Below are 16,076 nucleotides of genomic sequence, written 5' to 3'. Positions count from 1 at the left end.
TCTTTTCTGTAGTTCAGGTTGGTGGGGGTTGAAATTCTTTCACAGGTACATCCTATAGGGACCACTGGGGTAAGGCTGGTTTGTTTTCCTCTTGCCTTTTAAGGTTAATGGTGAACTTATTGTGCTGTACTAGTCACTGATGCTTTTACCTACCAGGGGGCCTGTGAGACAGGATGTGGCAACATTTTCTCTAGAATCAATAGCAGTCAGAACTGGATAGTTAGGTGCCCATGGTGACTTGCACCCACTTGGCAGTGCTCAAGAGAGTGTTTGGTTCGGGTATCATTTGCACACCTTCCCCCATCCATTCCAGAGTGTTCTCGGTGATACCAAGCCCTTACCAACAGAAGTGGTGAATGTCTGTTGGTGAATGAGGAAGGGAAAATTAGAAGAAAAGGCAATGGATTAATTCTCCGTCTTCCTACTTTAGAACTCCCCTGGTGAACTCTGTAGTTAGGTGCCTTATTTAAAGACTTAGTAGGATTTGTTTACTCGGCTGTATTTTCTTCATGCATTTCCTAAACTTCAATAGTAAGGGTAACTTTTGACGCCAGGAGCCTCATTTTTATTTTTATTTTTTGGTAGATTTGGTTCATTTTGAAAAGAGGAGGCCATAAAAATTACCTGAAATCTTTTCCTCATTGTTCTGAGAGCATCTTTTGGACGAGCTGTTTATTCCCCTCCCTCCCTCCACGTCACAACCGCCACCAAATTGCAGAGGCAAGAAATAGCTAAACTCTCTTATTCATCCACCCCCTCTACAACAACCTTAGCTCAGCTCTCGTTTCTGCTCTCTTAAAATATTCTTCCCCTCTTCCTACATCGTACATGGTGCTGCTTTAACCTCCCTAAAATCCGGATTTTAGTATCTTTTATGTCAGACCATCCGTGACTTTCCTTGACCTCAAAATGAAGTGCAGTCCCATCCGGTAGCAACACCCGCTCAACCTTTCTTTCCCACCTCGTTTCTTACTTTCCTGCTCTACGTACTGCAGAGCCTCAATCTCAGATTCACCCTAACAGCAAATTCTTCCATACATTCACTAGGCCAGTGACGGCGAACCTCTGGCACGCGAACTCATTTTTTTGGTTGATTTTTCTTCGTTAAATGGCATCTAAATATATAAAATAAATACCAAAAATATACATCGTTGTTTTACTATGGTTGCAAATATCAAAAAATTTCTATATGTGACACGGCACCAGAGCTAAGTTAGGGTTTTTCAAAATCTGACACGCCGAGCTCAAAAGGTTCGCCATCACCGCACTAGGCTGATGTTTACGGATGTAACTTAACTATAATAAACAACGCTTCACGTGTTTTTTCTTTTTTCAAATTGACCTACTTATTTTTTCCGTCATATAACTCATGCTACCTCTAGGTCCTTACTGATTTCTGTTCTTGGTGCCTTTTATCCATTGTCCCATCACTAATTTCTACCCAGCTTCAGAGTCTCAGCTTATATGCTCCTGTTTTTTTAAAAATGTCTGATCTCTGACAGTGGAAATAACTGAACTCTCCTTGCACTTTTGTTTATGTAGCCTTCCTCTTTCCTTAGAGTGCAAGTTTCTTAAGGGCAGAATCTAACTCAGTGCCTTATGGCACATATGGTCAGTGGTCAAGAAGGTGATGAAAAGATGAATAAGTAAATGAATAGATGTTTTTATTGTTACTGGTTTTACATAAGCCAATGAAATTAGAAAAAGGCTTCTTTTTCTTTCATTGACAAATCTTTTTTCAGATCTGTAGCTCATTTCTGTTCCCCACCCCCATCTTTCTCCTTAAGAAAAAATGAAAGCCATTATGATCATTCTCCATGAGCCTGGTGTTGCCTTGGGGGAATATCTTAAAAGTTCTTCCTGTTTCCCAGAGAGAGAGAGAGAATTTGTTTCTGTAATTTAGTAATATTTTTATTCTAGTTGGAGAAGTGCCTAGTAATCTAAATTTGTGTTTGTTACCCTTTTCTTTCTGATTATTCCTAAATGAAACAAAAGTAGTCTTATTGATGAACTGCACATTCTCTCTCTCCTTTCTTTTCATAACTCAAGTTCAAACTCTGCTTCGTGTCCTGGGAAAAAGAAGATGTTTAAACTCATGGTCTTTGAAGCGATCCAAGGGCTTTCTGAGTTGCAGTGAGATCTCTTACATGTTTATTATTTAAAAGTAGTGTTATGAAGTTTTTATTCGCATGTTTATTATTTAAAAGTATAGTTTACAATAATTTTTCCACAGGCATTTGTTTTTTAGTCGCCTGATCTCAGATCTGCCACGAGACCAAAATCAGTGTTCAACTTACGGCTTGGCATTTCGTCAGAATAATGTGAGGGTTAACCCTTTTGCCTGCGATAATTTTAAATATTAAAGCACTCATACGTATTACAGTCTTTGCCTGCCAACATGTTCTTGGCTTAATAAATGGTTATGACCCAGCCACTGTGACTGCAGACAGGGGGCTGTGTACATGTACTGGCCATGGTCTGGTTGGATTACGGGGGACACCAGGGAGAAAAACCTGCTGAGTCATTCCAAGGAATGCAATATCTGGGTTGGGTTTAAGGGTTAGTGCCGGGGTCCAACCCCAGCAGGTCCAGGGGTCCCCAAAGGCGTGGACGGAGTCGGCGAAGAAGGAAGGACACGGAGACAGTGTTCAGTTGATCAGCAGCCTAGCCAGGATCTCTAGCCAGGATCTCCAGCCAAGTTCTGGCCTGGATCTCCAGCGAAGTTCTGCTTAGGATCTCCAGCCAGGTTCTGTGTCCATGTTCTCTTGCTAGGTTCTCCAGGTTCTCCAGGTTCTCCAGCCAGGTTCTGTAGCCAAGTTCCCTCGCTAGGTTCTCCAGCCAGGTTCTGTCCAGGTTCTCCAGCCAGGTTCAGTTACCAGGTTCTAGTCAGGTTCTCTTGCCAATTTCTGTAGTCAGGTTCAGTCCAGGATCTTTTGCCATGTTCTCTCGCTAGGTTCTGTCTCTAGGTTCTGAGGCCAGTTTCTGTCCAGGATCTTTTGCCGTGTTCTCTCCAGCGAAGTTCTTCTGTCTCTAGAGAACGTTCTGTGTAGGTTCTGTGCCTAGGTTCTGTCTCTCGCTGTCTTGTTACATCTGTATTTATACCAGTTGATTCAATCCTATCAATCTCTATTACAAAGGTTAGGGCGTTTCTTATCTCCATTCCAGGGAGTAAAGATTATGTAGCTTAAGCATGATTGTTCGTAGTTAAAGTGATTAATTACCCGCCTGGCACTTAGTTAAGAGGTTTTATTCCCTCCCTAACTTCAGGGGAAAATCCCTACCTGGGGAAACAACCTTTCTCAGAGAGGTGACCTTGGTTAAAACACATAGTGCCAAGAAGGTGAGCAAACATATTAAGAACAGTATGCCATATATGCCAGGTCCCTTGAAACAGCAAGCATGGACCGGCTCCCGGGAGGTTAGTAATTCTGATTATGATACAAATAGATAATCTGTTCCTTCTTATCTCTTCCCTGACATGCAGCCTCCTGTGACTCATATTGTAGCTTTGTGCATGTAACCCAGAAGCCAGAGACTGGTGGCTCAGAGGTCAAATTCAATCTCAAACATCTTGGCCTACATTACTTTGTTTGGAGCCAAAATTTAATAGTTATGGCTAACATTAAAGCACAGTTTAATGACTTATTTTTAAAAATATTAGATTTGGCAATCCTGCTCTGGAATTCCTAGTAACAACTGAGATAGAAACTGCCCAAGTTTGTGATGGTGGTCCCTCCAATACCGTAGTGACGTGGCACCTGCCATTTAGCATCCCTGCTGCACTGTGACTTGCCTCATGGTGGGGCCCAGTGCATCTGCAGCCACATTGCTCTCAGACACGGGAATGTGGCAGGGCACCTGGCAGGACTTTGTTGGAAGACAAATAGGAGGGAGCATCTTCCTTGTTGCACACAAAGACCATTTCTGTATCTTTTATTGAGAACAAAGTGTCTAGATTATGTGTTCTCATAAAAAACTCCTTTCATGCATTGTTTATGGACCTTCACGTTCACCTTCCTCGGTTGACCTTCTGACCCGCTGCCTGGGGAGTGACCACACAACTCTTGGCAGACGGGAGAGTTGTAATGCGAGGATCTCCGAGCACAGCTCTGAGTCTGCACACAGTTTTTATGACCGTTGATGTTTGTGTATGGGTCATCAGGTCAGTGTAGCACAGAGTAGGTGGTCTTTATCGTGGTCTTAAAACGACTCTGACTCCTGTGACCAGGTGTGTTGACCTCTAAGGTACTTTAGCACACGGGCTATTTGCCCTGCTGCCCTGCCCTTAGGAAAGGTGTGTGCACAGATGCACAGTGTCTGGATCTGCTTTTTATGTGTCTGTTTGACAGGCGTTTGTTTAAATTTCCTACTTGCTCACATTCAGTTTTCGGCCCAAGTCCTATTTATAAGGTGTCGAACAAACGAGGACTGTTGGGGATGATGGAAATGTTCTGGAAACAGATAGTGGGAATGCTTGCACAACAATGTGAATCTACTTCACGACACTGAATTGCACACTTCGAAATGGTTAAGACAGTAAATGTTTTATATATTTTTACCACAAAAAAAAAAAAATTGAAAATAAGTGGGAAGCATTTGTGAGTTTTTTTTGACCAAAAGAGACATGGATAGAGAAAGGTGTCTTGTATTTCCTTTATCTCTGCTCCTTTTTCGTGGAGGTTTTTCTTCTTCACGTCTGCATACTGGTCTGTACGGGACATTCTTTCTGTGTTTTCTCTTTTTCATGACTTGCTTGGTTATCTGCCCAGGAAAATCAGAGTGGCAGTGACAGTGGCCGTAACCACAAACAGTTCCTCACTTTGACTGCACATTAGAATCACGGGGGAGTGTCCGAGGCCTCTGCCTCAGACATACCTTGTACCACTCAAGTCAGAATGTGTGAGAACTCCCTACGATCCCGAGGTTGGCGCAGCCAGGCCTGAGAATGCCTGTCCTGTGGGAAACCCTGTCTGGTTCACAGAGCCCAGGGTTTGCTTGTTGGGTTGTTCCAGTGCCTAAAGTTGGGGCACATCACAGGAGATTATTCTTTCCTCCCCCAGACCCAGCTACTTCTGGCCTTGACCTCATGGGATTTGAGGGGTGTCATTGGAGAATTATAGTCAGGCAGGGGGTGTAGGTATAGTTTAAGACTAGAGACACTGACTCAGAGAAGAAATGCTACAGAATCAAAGCAAACACACAAATCCCCAGAGTGTATGATGGCTTCCCTTCTTTCGTTTTTCAAAATAAATTCTATTTGGGGATAATTTTAGATTAACAGAAAAGTTATAAAGAAATTATAGAGAATTTCCATATGCCCTTCACTGAGTTTCCCCATCATTAATATTTTACATTGCCATGATACATTTGTCAAAACTAAGAGATGGATATGAGTACATTACTGTTAACTAAATTGTGGGTTTTATTTGCATTTCATCAGTTTTTTTCTATTAATAATCTCTTTCAGTTCCTGGATGCAAGGCAGGGCACTGTCCTGCAGCAATTGTCATGTTGGAATGGCTTTTTTCAATGTGATGGGCTCTGGTGTCTCAGCTGCTTCTCCAGTGTCTGAAGCAGTCAGGGCTACTGTGGTTTTGTGCCTGGATAACAACACGTTGCTACACTCGAAGCATTTGAATTCATTTTGTTTTACTCATTCTTGGCTTTCAGGACATCACATCTCTGCTCAATAATGCCCTTTTATTCCCTCTTCCTTTCAGAAAATCCCTGTATACCTGTGAGGGCCCTAAGATGTGGGATGGGTCAGAGCTCTTTTTAGTTCAGGTTTGCCCCAGCCGTTTCTGGGAAATGACCCAGCAGCATGAAGATGACTTCTTTTCAAGGAGCCAGACTCTTCTGAACCAGATCCACAGATTAATGTGATCAGTGGCCCATTGAACAGGTTACTCAGACATTAAATGAGAACAGATTTCCTCATACCTGTTTCCATAGGGTGAATTAAGTCCAATTTCCTTCTTGGGATTTCTAAAAGATAAGTAAATTAAAGAGAAGATTATAACTTTGTTAATTGAAGCAATTGACAGGGTGGCTCATAGCCTCCTCCTTGAAATGCATTCTTGATTTGACTTCCAGGATAGTACGGTCTCTTGGTTTCTTTCCATCCTCCCCGGATACTCTTTCTGTCTCCTTTGCTGATTTATCCTGTTTTCTCCCCAACCTCATCATAGTCCCAAAGCTCGTCCCTAAGTGCTCTCTCTTGACATTAATTGAGATCTCATCTAGTCTCACGCTTTAAATATCATCTGGAAGCTGATAACCTTTAATTTAAATCTCTAGCCCTATCTCCTGAAGTACAGACTCGAATGTGTATTAAACTGTCTACTGACATATCTACTTGGATATCTGCTTGATATGTCAAATTCAGCACATCTGAAACGTAATTCTTGATCTTCCCCCAAGCCTGCGCCACCCACAGCCTCCCCGATCATAGTGGTGGCAACTTCATCCATTCTCCTAGTTGCCAAGGAAGAAACCCTTAGAGTCATCTTCACCTGCTTTCTTCCTTCACACCCCACAACTTGTCCATAAAGAAGTCTTGAGGGTTCTACCTTGAAAATATATCCAGAATCTACTTCTCACCTCTGCTACACTCGCATCAACTCACTTGGAGCTGCCATCTTCCGGGGGATGTCCACTTCTCTGTGCCGGAGTGGTCCTTGCTCTCAGTGGCACAGAACACTCATGGCTGGCCAGCAGCTGCTCTCAGGTGTCTGACTGGATCTTGTGGTCCGGGGACTACAGCTGGCCACTAAGTGGGAGGCCTGTTCTGAGCCCGGAGCTGCAATATCTTCCCCCCCCAGCAACTGTTACTAGTTTTCTATGCTCTGTAATAAATTGCCACAAACTTGGTGGCTCAAAACAACATACATTTATTATCTCACACTTTCTGTTGCTTATCTGTGTTCTCATCCGGCTGCATTCTAGGTGTTGGCTGAGTCTGTGTCCTCATCAGAGGCTCGACCAGGAAAAGACCTGTTTCCAAGCTCCCTCAGGTTGTTGGTGGAATTGATCTCCTTGCAGTTGTAGGATTGAGATTCCTGTTTCTTGCTGACTGTTGTCCAGGGGCTGTCCACAGCTCTTTGCCACATACCCTCTCCCAGCACGGCAGCTTACCTCTTCAGAGCCAGCAAGGGGAGTCTCTAGCTCCAGCCTTACCGCGTAATGTAACCATGGGTGTGACATCCCATCCCCTTTGCCGTGTTCTGCTGATTGGAAGCAAGCCCCAGGTCCTGCCCCCACTCAATGGGAAGAATTACACAAAGCCTTGAACCCCAGGAGGTGGAGGTCACTTGGGGGTCACCTTAGGGTATGTTCACCACAGTAACCATTACTACCAACTCCCAGTGCTGAGGAGCCTAGAAACTCCCTCGGGCAGCCCCGCAGGCAGTCCTTTGCCTGTGTATTTGATACTGTTTCTCATAGGGTTCTGGCAGGGGGAGGATTTCTGTGTGACTGTGCCTGCAACTGGTTCTGGCCCAGCACCTTCCCAGAGTGCTGACTTCGAAGGCTCAGGCAACCCGTACCTGTCCTCAGAGGATTTGGGAGTCTTTGCCACCTCTTCTCCCCTTCACTCTTCAGTGTTACTATCCTTTCATTACAGATTGTGGAGATCATTCCTAAAGGCAAGGGGAGACTTAATAATTGCTCATCTTTTCCTCCAATATGCATTCGATTTGCTTTACCAAGAGACTATAGACCGAGATGTGGTTTTTTTATGTTTCACCTAGAAAATTTGTAATAATGCTGATTTTTGTTGATCTTTGATACTTCTTCCAGTTCAGTAGCTGAGTTAATTATCTGACAGGATGAACCGGAGCTGTGTTTCTTTGCATAGAACCTCTTGTTCCAGAAGCAAAGATGGTAGTTATTAGATCCTGAACTAAAGATGATCTCTTACGAATCTGGGTGTGAATTGCTTAGAGCTAGACTCTCCTTGCCTCCCTTCGTTGTATGGGTGTTTAACCAAGTAAATACAGTGTTGACTTGATGATTACTATTTTTCAGCCTAAATCATTTCGAATCTCAATGGGTATTTATAAATAACCTCATACAGTCTGGCATTCGTCTCAATGTGACAGAGCAGCTGGGCTTTCACATCTGAGAACGCTCCTCCTCCTCCCACGCCTATCTTTGTTGTCTGAGACCCACACAAAACATATGACAGTATGTCATGACCAAGTCTTCTCTTTCAAAAGTCTGGAATCTTCTGCCCGTAGTTCTTCATATGTCTTTTGTTTGTGGAGGGGGAAGGGGAATAAAAAGGTAGCAGGGGGGCGGGGAGAATGAGAACATGAATCTAATCTCTGATGAAATTTTTAGGCAAGAAGGGTAGGGTGCAGAATTGGCTTATTTTTTTGGTTTAGCTCATCCCAGTTTGAGCAGTTTGAAATCACTGGAATCTTTCATATTTCAAAAGTTTGTGCCTCATTACTTACTCGTGAAGGATATGTAAGAAGGAACAATAAAGTCAAAATATGCTGTTGATGCTTGCTTACCCAATCACAGTTACACACCTGGGGAAAACCAAATCCTCTTTAATATTTTCACTTTTGAGTTTCATGTAAATCATGCCCAGATGGTTAATAGTAGCATAAATTGCTTGTTTGATATATAAGAATCTTAGGAATTCTTTTTTAAACATTATTATAGCAAATATTCATGCGGAAACTATTTTGGTGGGGTGCAGTGTGACAGTGACCACTTTTTAAGAATTTTCTGGCTACCCCTGCACTCACAGGGGCTGGCATGGGTCCCTCTTTGGTGGACTCCTAGTAAGTGGGCTTGTCATCCCCTCGGAGGAGAGTGGCTGTGCTTGTGGTGTGAGTCCTGGACAGAGCCCAGGCTTCGTCTTTAAGTCCTGCTCCCCATGAAGAAAGAGCACGTTCTGTCCCTTAGCTACAATCCCACTTCCTATTGCAAGAATCACCTTCAATTCGGGCAGCCATGTGGCTTCCAGGAGTTCAGACCCAATTTAGTGTCCTACAGAAGCCCTGAAAGGAATGGCTGCAGCGGCGGAATGTCCTGGTGACCACTTGCCTCTGGCTCTCCTGCATGTGCATAGCATTGTGTCCCTGCATGTCCATCTGGTGGGAAAGGGGGAGGCAGCCCCACCGCCTGCGTGGGGCAGGGGCAGGGGCAGGGGCAGGGGTGCCCTGCATACCTCTGCTCTGACCCGAAGGCTGCAGGTGTTTACCTCAGCCCTCCACTCTTTTCCCAGAAGTTCTTCTCTCGTTGCCTTACAGTCTTTTCTTACTGCATCTTTAATTTTGATAGATTTTGCCAGATTGTCTTCTGTGGGGATTGAGCCATTTAAAGTCTTGTAAGTGATGAATATGTGAATGTATTCTCCTCAGAAAAAAGTAAAAAAAAAAATTAGGGATACAGCTAATGTATTAAAGATACATTACTGGAGTGTGTGTGTGTATGTGTGTGTGTGTTGGGGGGGGGATGTTGTTTAATGTGTAAGCCATATTGTGCTAACCCGATCATTCTAGAATGATGTCTTTTTACTGATGATTTGTGTGGGAGGTTTTTTGCATGATGTAGCTCTCTCTATATTATTCGAGTTGTTTACCATAAATTATTTTTCAGCACTGCCTTTTTAAAAAATATATATTTTATTGATTTTTTACAGAGAGGAAGGGAGAGGGATAGAGAGTTAGAAACATTGATGAGAGAGAGACATCGATCAGCTGCCTCCTGCACAACCTCCACTGGGGATGTGCCTGCAACCAAGGTACATGCCCTTGGCCGGAATCGAACCTGGGACCTTTCAGTCCGCAGGCCGACGCTCTATCCACTGAACCAAACCAGTTAGGGCTTGGCATTTGCTTTCAGAAAATAATTTTGGGTTTTATTAAACACCTCCATTTTGTTAATACTGTGCAAAATTGTAATCGTTGCCTATGTGTTTTCCCCTCTCTCTTCAGATCTCAGAAATCTGATCTGCACAATGAAGGCTACGTCTTGGAATTAGATTGCTGTTCCTCCTTAGTTCACCTGACAGACCAAAAAATCATCCCAGAGTTCATTGAAAAGGTGAGCCCTGCAGTGAGGATGCCATCGAACAGGTTCTCCCCTGAGGGAACAGGCAGGGGCTGGCTTGGGGCAGGTCAGCCATATTCCACGGGCTGGGCCTTTGAGCAGCCCCTCCCCACATGGCTCAGGCTGAAGTTGACTCTGGAACCATGCGGCTCCTCCCCTGCCCCCAGCCTGGCAGGACCCTGGACCCTGTCTTTTAAGGCTGGAGTGATGTTAACAGCTGACAGGCTTAGGGCCCCACTGCCAGGACTCCCCTCAAATCCTCAAGGTGGTGTGACCCTCCCAGGTCCCACATTCCCCAGGTCCCACATTCCCCAGGTCCCATATTCCCCTCGTCCTGTGGGTCTTCATTGCCACCAGCCCTCTCCCTTCCTGGAGGGGGAGCACAGCAGAGTCCTGTGGCCACTGGCATGCAGTCGTACCAGGGAAAGTTGCCTTCTTGCGGGGGATTCCGTCTCTGCCCAGAAATGTGTCTGGCTTTGAATGCCTCTTCATGCCACGTGAGGTTTGCCGCCTAATTGCAGGGTCCGCTTGACTTTAATATGATGACGTTGACTGCAGAAGGAATGCCCTTGCCCAAATGGGGCTCAGTTCATTGCTTAATGCTTATCTTGTTCTCCCTTCCCCAGTCTTCCACAAGCATTGACAATTCCACACCCTGTAGAGGTGATATGATTTGTTTGAGATCCAATCAGTCAACTAGGGAATTCATCAATAACAATGTTGGCCATTTCTAACTTTGGGCTGGAAATATTCCTAGGTGCTGGGATTCAGAGGCCCAAATAGGTGTGGCCCCTGCCCTGCTGTTCTCACAACAAGCCACATGGTGTGGTCTGGGCATCAGGAGGCACCTGAGCTGTGACAGAAGGATGAGGAGGGGTTATCTGGTGATGGGGCTGGGCAGCCTGGGGAGCCCTCCAAACAGAGGAAGCAACATGTGTGAGGGCCTGAGGCAGGAGGGAGCCGAGGGGCATCCAAAGACAAGCGGACCTTGGGGAAGAAAGGGAATGTGTGTCAGGGGTGGGAGAAGGGGCCAGGACTGGGCTGTAAAAGCAGTGGGAGGCTGTTGAGAGGAATGTTGCAGCAGAGTGAAATAATTAGATTGTCCCTTTAAACACCCGGTGATTCCTGTTGTTGTTCCCTTCCTGCCTCCCTCCCTCCCTTCAACCTTTATTGAGTGTTCAGGGTTTACAAGTCCCGGGGAATAACCACTCACGTATGGCAGGGCCGGGGGGTGGGGCGTGGGGGGGGGGGGTGAGCGGGGGAGGGCCCTAGACTGTAGACTAGGAATCACATGATCTCTCAGGTCAAAATTTCCGGTAATTTTACTCTGGTAAAATTCAGATTATTACTTAAGAAATGGGGGGAAAGCCATTTGTGTTCACCCATGCATAAGCCTGGGAACACAAGTGTTTGTGGAACTCATGTAGCTGTCTATATAAATAGGGCCATCTTCTCTGGATGGCTGCAAGTAAAATGTTCTGATAAACTTGGGCAGGGACATCTGAGAGGAGGAAAAATAGTTTTAGACTTGGCTTTGTAATTAAGACTCAGATGCTGAGAATAGTTGAGGGTAAGTGGGAAAAAGGAGGCATGAGGCTCTGGCCACACCGTCGTATATGCTCTTCTAAACACATGGGATTTAGTGCTTTTGTCTTAACCAAACCCGATCATTGCGTGGCTGACCCGTTGCAAGTACCCATATCAGGTCTTAAGGAGACTCCGGCCTGATTAGCAGGCACTCGATGCTCTGTGTGTCTGTAGCGTCTGAAGTGTAGATGAACATCCATCCAGCAGAGGAGGAGATAACCTCACAGTTATGGTTTGAAGAACAAGCCAGTGTTTATTTAAAATGTTTACTCTTATCCCACCACTCTACCCCCCCCCCCCCACACACACACACACTGGCTGTGTGTGTACATCAGGATCTGATGGTTCGTTTCATAATTAGTTAAATCAGTCATTGACACTAGCTCATTCATTCTACGTTTGTTTTCAGCATTTTAAAAATTATACACTTTAAACTTTTTTTTTTATTGATTTGAGAGACAGAGAGAGAAACAATGGTTTGTTGTTCCACTTGTTGATGCATTCATTGGTTGCTTCTTGTATGTGCCTTGACCAGAGATGGAACCTGAAACCTTGGCGTGTCAGGACGATCTCTAACCAACTGAGCTACCCGGCCAGGGCCAAAAAGTATACACTTTAAAGCCCACTGGGCCATCTTTCACCTGCTGTGCACCTGCTTTTTCAACAAAAATCATTGGGTCCAGACACACTAGACACATTGCACACTAGGGAAGCCCTGAGATTTCTTACCCAGGTTTTATCTCCCGTTGTGTGTGCTGCAGTCTCTCGCCTCTGTTCCTCTCCAGAGAGAGGTGGCTCCTGGTCATGGTCAGCAGGGTGCAAGTACAGTTTCCCGCCGTGGAGAGCTCAGGTGTGCTGAGGCTGCCCCACCATTCACCCCCGCACTCCCGTGACCGAGGGCCGGACCTGGACGTATCCAGCATTTCTGGCTGTCAGTGCTGGCTGTGGCTTTAGTTGCTAGGCCGGTGGCCATGGCAACCAGGAGAAGAGGGACGGATGGATGGAACTGGGCCCCCCTTTCCTTGGATCCTCTTTTCTGCTGTTGGATAGGATTTCTGGAGAAAACTCCACCTGTGTGTGTGCAGAGAACAGAGGGGAACCGAAAGCCCCTCTGCGGGGTTAACAGCTGTTCCAGCTGATGGCAGAATTGTACATAAGTGTAAATTTTTCTGTCATCACACGGGTAGGAGACTACGGGAGCTTCCTGGGAAGAAATATACTAAAACCCATTTGTGTGTTTTCAATAAATACACATTTAATGAATAGCTTGGTCCCCGTGTATGTATATAGGGTGGCACTTGTTAATTGCCATTCACTTAGGCCAAGATGAAGCTGTGTCACTGGCGGCTACAGCTTGCAGTCATTACTTTCTATCTGGGTCATTATTTTGTGTGAAATAATGGCTCCTGTTCCTATGACAAGTACATCTGTCTTGCGATGAGTTGGTAATTAACTCATTTTGTCATTGTACCATCACGCAGGAGAAGCTTATGTTCCTCTCCGAATATTAGAATTAAGCTCAAAGTGATTCGAATCTTTTTTTCTTAAGAACAATGCCCCCGTATTGTTTTTCTACCAAATGTTTTAAATTAGAACCTTTGGGTAGAGAGAGCATGGTTAGAAAGGAGGGTCCGGCGATTTCATTCTTTTCCATAATTAGGAAAAATAAAGTCGTTTTGTGTCTGTGTCATGTAAAATTAGCTGAAGATGCCATAATGTACAGCCCCTTTCCATCATGATTTTCCACAGAGGGTGAAGGGAGATGTAAAAAGATGCTCTATTTCCTTTCAACGTGGTCTAAGGATTTCTCTGCGCGCGTGGGCCAGTCAAATTAAATCTGGGCTACTGCATCCTGATTTCCCCTCTTGTATCCTGCTGTGCTCCATCCAACCGGCCCTTTATGTAAATTATTTATTATGGACCACAGAGCACTTGAAATTCAGATTTATGAGCAGACTTGGAGAGACTGTGTTTTCCACATCCTGGAACCAAATGCTCGAGGGAGGAAGCGTTTTCGAGGTTCCGTCTCTGTTCCCTTGAGACAAAGGTTCAGCCGCCAGGTACTCCCGGAGCCTGTCTTGCGTGGCTGGTGGGTCTGTGGGCCCCTTGGAGTTTCCCAGGAGGGTGTAAAAGAGACAGAGTGACAGGGAATAAAGAGCCGACAGGTTCGTCTTCAGATTACTTTGCATCTCCGGAGCATCCCGGGAAAGGGCTCACATGTTTGGAAAGCACATTACAGTTTTCAGTCATTGCACACATTTTCTGCTTGGTGCTTCACAGTAGTTCAGGAGGCTGCGCTGGTAGTGGTATCTCCCTTTTAAACAGGTGGGATCTAAGCTCAGAGGAGGTGAGGGCTTTGCCCCAGGGGCTGGGACAGCTGAGGGATGGCACCTGGGCTGGTGTTTCTGAGGGTGGGGCACCTGCAGGCAGTAACTGGGCTTGGAGGGAGAGGGAAGGTTCGGGGGCTGGGCGGCCAGGGCAAGGTTTTGTAGAGATGTGTTATAGGATGAGGACTCCGAAAAGGGAGGGATCGACTCTTGTGGAGATGGAGGGATGAGGTGGACAGGGCTGTTCCTGGTGTGGGCAGGAGTGTGAGCTAAAGGTGAGAAGTGGGAGATCACAGAGGGAGGAGGAAGCTGGTTCTGGGCAGGGTTCCTTTGATTACATGAAACAAGAGTCCTACTCAAGCCGGCTTAGGTGAACCAGGCAGGAAATGGCTTGGAGCCCTAGACTCCAGAGTCTAGAATTCCAGGAATACAGAACCACCACTCCCGCCCACCCCCGCCCACCCCCCAAAAAAACTAGATATCTCTGACTGTATTATATGCTGCTGGCCCATATTTATGTATGTACTAGAGGCCCCATGCATGAAATTCGTGCAGGAATAGGTCTTCCTTCCCCTGGCTGCTGGAACTAGCTTCCTCCAGCACCCGGGACCCAGGCTTCCCTCGCAGCCCCAGCTTCGTCTGGAAGGTTGTCCAGTCTAATTAGCATATTATGCTTTTTTAGTATGGATAGGTTTATTTGAATTTTAAATAAGATCTTACACCACAGAGGCACTCCCCCTATGTGCCAGACAGACCCTGTCCTAAAGGGCTTTACATGTACTATACTCTTAACCCTCATCTCACGGCTCTGAAAACGTATCCCCATTTTACAGGTGAACAGACTGAGGCACAGAGAAGTTATGCCGTTTGCCCAAAGTTACACCTGGGAAAGGCATGACTGGGATTTGAACCCAGCCTGCCTGACCCAGAGGCCACACTTGTGACCATTGGGCCATGCCATCTCTTCTGTGTAGCTCTCAGGGACTGAGAGTGGGGCTGTCCCAGCCAGAAGGCAGAGTTAGGCATGGGAGACAGAGGGTGCAACCGTATCCGGTACATGGCGACATATTTTGGAACACCTCCCCCAGTGAAGGCTGGAGCTCTAGGCCTGTAGCATATGGGAGAAGGTCACACCCCCTGCCATTGTCCAGGCCAGCTGTGGAGGCTTTTCCCTCAGGCCCTTAGCTCTGGGCTCTGTTCCTTAGATTCACTCTTTTCTGATGGAGGGATTAACACTGACCTGCAGGATCTACTTAGAACTGGTTTATTTTATCTCATACTGGACCACAGAGCCTTTAGAATGAAGACAATTGAGGAGAGGCGAGGCTGACTCTTGCCTTGTCCTGTGAAGGTCCCACTGTATGGGCCAGAACTAGAGAGTCAGTGTGTGACTTAAACTAGATGCATTACCCTGCAGAGAACCAGATGATGTTGCTTATACCTTGGCCTCTAAAGAAAGGAACCTGACTGATTTAAAAAATGTCATTGGCTCCTTTTAATGAAACAAAAGATCCCCACCCCCTAGGATTATGAAACTCTGCCTGCGGTATATAAATGACTCATCATTAATTTCTGGCTGATTGTTGAGTATTCAGAGCCTCATTTCTACAAGTGCAGTGCAGAGAATCTAATTTAATTAGTGCAAATTCAGAGTGAAAGGAAAATTATGTATAAAAGGCTTCCCTTTCCCCGCTGCACCCTCCCCCTTCTCCCCAATCTAGAGAATCGTGACAGTTTTAAAAGGCAAATCTGGTAGAGTGGGAGGAGGCAAAATAGTGTGTCATTCTAGAATGAGTGTGCCCTTGGTGTGGAAGGATGTGACTGGGGGCTGGGCAGAGAGGAAGCTGAGGGTGAGACATCAGGTGTTGCTGAGGGATGCGGTGTCCTGTTTGCTGTTGTGTTTCCAGAACTTAATAAATATTTGAAAACAAATTAAAGAGAAACAGAGGAAGAATCATTAAGACTCTGTTGCACAGCCGGCGTGGCTCAGTGGTTGAGCGTCGACCAATGAACCAGGAGGTCACGGTTTGATTCCCGGTCAGGGCACATGCCCACTGCTGGCTCAATCCCCAGTGTGGGGCGTGCAGGAGGCAGACA

General features: G+C 45.8%; 1 protein-coding gene across 2 annotated transcripts in view; it reads left to right on the top strand.

The window, feature by feature from the left end:
* The window catches only part of RFTN1 (raftlin, lipid raft linker 1), a 177,635-nt gene that overhangs the window by 84,518 nt on the left and 77,041 nt on the right, over positions 1–16,076 (top strand). For both annotated transcript variants that reach the window (XM_036332697.1, XM_036332698.1), the window contains exon 4: positions 9,951–10,059. In XM_036332697.1, the coding sequence (XP_036188590.1) occupies positions 9,951–10,059 (109 nt within the window). The remainder of the gene's footprint in view (positions 1–9,950; positions 10,060–16,076) is intronic.

Source organism: Myotis myotis, unplaced genomic scaffold, assembly GCF_014108235.1.
Source record: "Myotis myotis isolate mMyoMyo1 unplaced genomic scaffold, mMyoMyo1.p scaffold_m19_p_13, whole genome shotgun sequence".
NCBI classification, from domain to species: domain Eukaryota; kingdom Metazoa; phylum Chordata; class Mammalia; order Chiroptera; family Vespertilionidae; genus Myotis; species Myotis myotis.
This window is presented reverse-complemented; position numbering and strand designations above follow the sequence as displayed.